Source organism: Bos taurus, chromosome 16, assembly GCF_002263795.3.
Source record: "Bos taurus isolate L1 Dominette 01449 registration number 42190680 breed Hereford chromosome 16, ARS-UCD2.0, whole genome shotgun sequence".
NCBI classification, from domain to species: domain Eukaryota; kingdom Metazoa; phylum Chordata; class Mammalia; order Artiodactyla; family Bovidae; genus Bos; species Bos taurus.
The window spans coordinates 5,813,670-5,819,980 of record NC_037343.1 but is presented as its reverse complement, the minus strand read 5'-3'; the positions used below and the strand labels follow the sequence as shown (position 1 = coordinate 5,819,980).

The 6,311-nt window shown below is 36.3% G+C and overlaps 1 protein-coding gene across 1 annotated transcript; it reads left to right on the top strand.

The window, feature by feature from the left end:
- Positions 1-2,176: 2,176 nt before the first annotated feature.
- LOC112441814 (complement factor H-like) lies at positions 2,177-4,261 on the top strand. The gene is made up of 3 exons (XM_024976666.2): positions 2,177-2,243; positions 3,211-3,393; positions 3,505-4,261. Exons 1-3 carry the CDS (start codon positions 2,177-2,179, stop codon positions 3,741-3,743), a joined length of 489 nt encoding a protein of 162 aa, XP_024832434.2. The 3' UTR covers positions 3,744-4,261.
- The last annotated feature ends 2,050 nt before the right edge of the window (positions 4,262-6,311 follow it).

Sequence of the window (6,311 nt, the reverse complement as noted above, 5' to 3'; positions counted from 1 at the left end):
TCCAACTCTCACATCCATACATGACCACAGGAAAAACCATAGCCTTGACTAGACGAACCTTTGTTGGCAAAGTAATGTCTCTGCTTTTGAATATGCTATCTAGGTTGGTCATAACTTTCCTTCCAAGAAGTAAGCGTCTTTTAATTTCATGGCTGCAGTCACCATCTGCAGTGATTCTGGAGCCCAAAAAAATGAAGTCTGACACTGTTTCCACTGTTTTCCCATCTATTTCTCATGAAGTGATGGGACCGGATGCTATGATCTTCGTTTTCTGAATGTTGAGATTTAAGCCAAGGTTTTCACTTTCCACTTTCACTTTCATCAAGAAGCTTTTTAGTTTCTTTTCACTTTCTTCCATCAGGGTGGTGTCATCTGCATATCTGAGGTTATTGATATTTCTCCAGGCAATCTTGATTCCAGCTTGTGTTTCTTCCAGCCCAGCATTTCTCACGATGTACTCTGCATATAAGTTAAATAAGCAGGGTGACAATATACAGCCTTGACATACTCCTTTTCCTATTTGGAACCAGACTGTGGTTCCATGTCCAGTTCTAACTGCTGCTTCCTGACTGCATACAAATTTCTCAAGAGGCAGATCAGGTGGTCTGGTATTCCCATCTCTTACAGAATTTTCCACAGTTTATTGTGATCCACACAGTCAAAGGCTTTGGCATAGTCAATAAACCAGAAATAGATGTTTTTCTGGAACTCTCTTGCTTTTTCCATGGTCCAGTGGATGTTGGGAATTTGATCTCTGGTTCCTCTGCCTTTTCTAAAACCAGCTTGAACATCAGGAAGTTTGCGGTTCACATATTGCTGAAGCCTGGCTTGGGGAATTTTGAGTATTACTTTACTAGCGTGTGAGATGAGTGCAATTGTGCGGTAGTTTGATTATTCTTTGGCATTGCCTTTCTTTGGGATTGGAATGAAAACTGACCTTTTCCAGTCCTGTGGCCACTGCTGAGTTTTCCAAATTTGCTGACATATTGAGTGCAGCACTTTCACAGCATCATCTTTCAGGATTCAACTGGAATTCCATCACCTCCACTAGCTTTGTTCATAGTGATGCTTTTTGTTCATAGTGATGCATATTGAGAAATAGGAAGATTCAAATAAGAATAATGCAATTTTTCTATAATATGTAGCAATTGTGGGGGCTCAGATGTAAAGAAACTGCCTGCAGTGCAGGAGACCTGGGTTTGATCCCTGGATTAGGAATATCCCCTAGAGAAAGGAATGAATTACTCCCTTCAGTATTCTTGCCTGAGAATTCCAAGGACAGAGGATCCTGGCCAGCTATACTCCATGGGTCACATAGGGTCAGACACAACTGAGCGACTAATCCACACACAGCAATGTCACAAATTTCATAGATTTTACATATTTTCAATGATAAGTTTACACATTTTTAAAGTGAATCAGAATAATTAAACATATATTAATAGTTAATATCATTTATACATACAATAATATTAAATGTTTGTGTTGTCATATACATAATCAAGACACCTAGAATATGCCTATGTGACCTTGAACTTGTTTACTCATTTTGTTTCATGTTTTTGTTTGATTACTACACTTGAGGATAAATTGAAGTGATTTTTAATGTACCTGTAACTCAAATACAAGAGAAATGTCTCTCTTGTGTGTTCTAGTTTTCCAGTTATATTTTTTATAATACCATTTTTTCATTTGTATTCAATTTTAAAATTGTGTCTTTTTTTTTTATTCTGAGAGAATAGTTATACATTTTGAGACCAAATAGTAGCATTATATTTTGTAAATGTCAGTGATAAAATCAGATCCAGTATTAACAAGTTGACTTTACAAATAAATTATCAGGCATACATGTTGTTGCTCAATACCATAATATTTCTCAAAATCCCAGATGAGTGCAGAGGGGGTATAAAACCTAACATGTAATGTTTTTCAAGGACGAGCATTAATGTGCATTAATGTGTGTCCTCTGTGTATGCAGTACCCAGCACCTCATTTTATATGACACAAATAATATTTATTTTGCAATGGTTAAATATTCTCACTCAATTATTTATCTTTTTTGATAGAAAGAGAAAGCAGTATTCCTGAAATGGATACATACTGAAATGTTTATCCCAGGAAAGAAACATTTAAAGTTGGAGATGTGCTGAAATTCTCCTGCAGTCAAGGCCGTATTATGAGTGGAGTAGATTCAGTTCAGTGCTACCACTTTGGATGGTCCCCTAAACTTCCAACGTGTAAAGGTAAATATTTATCTGACAGTTACTGGAGCAGGTGTTGGGATTTCAGATATCAACCTTTTTATTTCCCTCCCTTAATTTTCTGTCCACTTCCAGTGCATCTGTAATCTAATGCATTAAGGCAGAGATATACCCACCCAGATGGAGAAGGAAATGGCAACCCACTCCAGTATTCTTGCCTGGATAGTCCTTGGGACAGAGAAGCCAGGTGGGCTGCTGTCTATGGGGTTGCACAGAGTCAGACTTGACTGAAGTGACTTAGCAGCAGCATACCCACCAAGGATATGTGCTGGGTAGTAGATACCTCAGTTTTCCTTCTTTAAGAAATTAACCTCCAGGTGCTTCTTGAAATATGTGGTGGAGAATCCACAGAAATGCATGAGGAACCTGACACTGGCAGGATTTCTTCTTAGTTTTCCTTTTTCCTGCAATTCCACCATTAATATTGGATAGTTTATATACTGTAGACTTTACATCTAGTGTCCACAAGTATGTCTAAAGAGTGTTCAAGTAACTTAAAGTCACATGTATTCAGTGTTCAAGTAACTTAAAGTCACATGTATAATTCAGTCACACGTATCAAATCATATGAATCAAAGTTAAACTGTTCAAATGCTTTTCTCAAATGATATTTTTTCAAAAAGTTTTCATAGTGTTTCTGTGGAATAAAAGTATTACTATAATTTATACACCCAGATTGAGTATCTGGTTTGCATATTTATTTAGCATGTCTGGATTATGAACATGCTTTATGAGCATACATAGACTTCAATATGCTAGTTCAAGAAGAGTAACAGAATTAGTAAACACGAGTCTGCTGTAAACACTCTTCTTTTTTCATTGTTTAAGAATGCTAAAATAAATTACATAACAAATAAAAGATCATTCAGTGAAATAAGTTTCTGCATTAGCTGGATTTTTCAGTTATAAGACAGACAATGTAACCATAATTTATGCAATATTTCTACAGTAGGAAAAGTAAAATCGTGTGCTCATCCTCCTCAACTTCTCAATGGGAAAGAGAAAGAAATGCACAAAGAATATGCACACAATGAGGTCATGGAATATGCTTGCAACCTCAGATTTCTGATGAAGGGTTCTCATAAAATTCAGTGTGTTGATGGAGAATGGACAGCTTTACCTGTGTGTATTGGTAATGTATTAAAAAATAGTAATATTTCAAGGTAAATCATTACTCTTATTTGTATTCATATACACATTTGAATAATATTTTAAAGAAGAACATATTTTTGTGCATTTTCAGAGGAGGAGCGTACCTGTGGAGATATACCTGACTTTGATCATGGCGATATCAAGCCTTCTGTCCCTCCCTATCACCATGGAGACTCAGTAGAGTTCAGTTGCAGAGAAGCATTTACAATGATTGGACTCAGATTTATCACGTGTATTAGTGAAGAGTGGACCCAGCCTCCTCAGTGCATTGGTCAGAATACACATCTCAAATTGACCTTTAGTATTTGCAGCCATACTGTTGAAATTTAGAGTTATCCTTGAAAAATGTCAGATCTTAAATTATAATGATCCCACACATTTGATTTTTATAGTCCAATATGTGTCTAAAGAGGAAAAATATAAACTAGCAATAGAATTTTATGCATCTTTCTGTCCTAATATTAACATTGTTTATCTTGACAAGTAAGGTCGCTCAGTCGTGCCTGACTCTTTGTGACCCCGTGGACTGTAACCCACCAGGCTCCTCTGTCCATGGGATTCTTCAGGCAAGAATACTGGACTGGGTTGCCATTTCCTTCTCCAGGGGATCTTCCCAACCCAGGCATAGAACCCACGTCTCCAGCATTGCAGGCAGACACTTTAACCTCTGAGCCACCAGGGGAAGACAAGTGTGAAGGCAAATCTTACTGATAGATACTCATGTGATTAAAATGTGAGTACTAGTTACCTGGAAAATACAACTATCATTGCAGAAATGCCGTTTTTGCTTTTATATGATATTCTTTCTTTTAGAACATTTGAAACCAGGAAAATACTCATTTGATACATTTGGGTAGGAGTCTTGCCTCTCTCAAGCTTCTAACAATGATAATTTCTCCATCTGTTTCAAATTCTGCAAAGAGAATTTACTGTGTTGGGGAGGGTGGGCTCAAGCCCTCCCTGTTAGTAGGTAACTCTGTCATGGGAGGCACTTGGGGTGGGGCCAGGAACCTGCCCTGACCCATTTCCCTGTAAGAGACTCATCCTGACTTTTGGATGACCAAGTCTTTGATTACTAACCAGGAGAATCAATGTTAGCTGCCTTCTTTCATTTTCTCTTGCAATAGACTTTTTCCTGGAGTTTTCCTGGGCTCTGCATTCAAAGAGAGTCCTGGATGTTCAGGCCTATTAACTCATTATATTTTTAGCCATTAATTATTCCCAGAAGAAGGTAGGGCTTAGGCTTAGCCCCTGAGTGAAGGCAGGGACCGATAGCTGTTTTCTTTGCTGACAGTATGTCGAAAGACCCATTTCAAAAGACCAGTTGACAGATGGGAGACATTCAATAGGAGTTTATTTAGTTATATAGTAATTTTTTTTTTACTTATTAATCCCTATATTTTTATGAACAGATTCCTCTCCTAGGTATGCCAAAATGTTTGGTTCAATTATTACTCTTCTGACCTCAGAGTTTTCCTTGCAAAGGTTAATCCTCTACCTGTATTCAGTTTAATGTAGTCCCCCTTTGCTATAATAGACCTTATTCCAGTTTTCTTCTCTCGAGGTTTATTTTGTAACTCTGTCTAATCTAGCTTGTCATTCTTCCTACTTGCTTATTTTCTTCTAATAAAATAAGTCTGCTTTCCTTCCAGAAACCAGTCCATCATAGGATGAGGCCCGCAGCCACTATTTCTCCTTTTGAGTATACATCTTCCTTTGTCCACCATTCCTTGAAGAATACTACTGGTTTTATGTCCCTCAACACCCTGAACAAATCTTAAAAACAGTGCTAATTCTCAAGCCTTTAGTGGTTTTTTTTTTTTTTTAAATTAGAGTAACTTTATTTATTTTATTATTATTATTATTCTACTTTACAATATTGTACTGGTTTTGCCATACATCAACATGTATCCACCACGGGTGTACACATGTTCCCCATCCTGAACCCCTCTCCCACCTCCCTCCCCATACCATTCCTCTGGGTCATCCCAGTGCACCAGCCCCAGGCTTCCTGTATTCTGCATTGAACCTAGACTGGCGATTTGTTTCTTATATGATATTATACATGTTTTAATGTCATTCAGTTCAGCTTGTTATTTTATTTTTTCAGAGTTTCATTTTGAAATCATCACTTTTCTTTGACTATCTACTTGACTTTTCCTTATTTTATTCATTTCACTTAAGCTTTATGATTAACAAATCATTAACATATACTGCCAAAGACCTATATGGATATTTTGTCAAATTCAAAAAGAACTTCTACCTGCATTGAATTTATGAAATATATACATATAGCTTTTTTAGTCCATATTTAACTTATCCTGGAGCTAGAAAAAATTGTTATCATGGCTTTATATTGCATTATAGAATGATCTGATACATAACATAGTGGCTCAAAGACTCTAAGTGTATATACAAGATAGGTTGTAACTTTAAGTACTCATATTCTCATTTCAAGTATTTGTTTATTTTTGGTGTCAGGTAAAAGATTTGCTTAAAAGTTAAGATTCTATACAAAACCCCTTGGCGTAGTTTTCTTATTATGTTTCATTACATTTCTTGAAAAAACATATATAAAGTAGCAACTTGGTATGCTTTGTCCACAGAAAATTGTTTTTATTTTATTGTTTTAAGATTGTGAATTAAAAATAATGCAGAGATGCTTAAGGTCAACAAGCAAATTATATGAACATTTGCACAGATTTCAAGTTTGGGACCAAATTTATTCATGTGATAGCTATTTACTATGTAGATCATCAAAAAGTATTTCAGTCAAAAAGGCAGAAATCTTTAGGATGGGTATTTTCTCTGAAATTTCAAAAACTGGATGCAAGACTCAGGCTCATGTATAATTTTTCATCTCATGCAATTTGATCAGCAAGAACTTGGCTGGTGGAA

What these genes read in the sequence shown, in the direction of transcription:
- LOC112441814 (XM_024976666.2), top strand. Translation starts at nt 2,177, where the DNA reads ATGAGTGGAGTAGATTCAGTTCAGTGCTACCACTTTGGATGGTCCCCT. An exon ending in TAAACTTCCAACGTGTAAAG is followed by an intron (nt 2,244 to 3,210) that starts GTAAATATTTAT and finishes ATATTTCTACAG; the next exon opens with TAGGAAAAGTAAAATCGTGT. An exon ending in AGCTTTACCTGTGTGTATTG is followed by an intron (nt 3,394 to 3,504) that starts GTAATGTATTAA and finishes GTGCATTTTCAG; the next exon opens with AGGAGGAGCGTACCTGTGGA.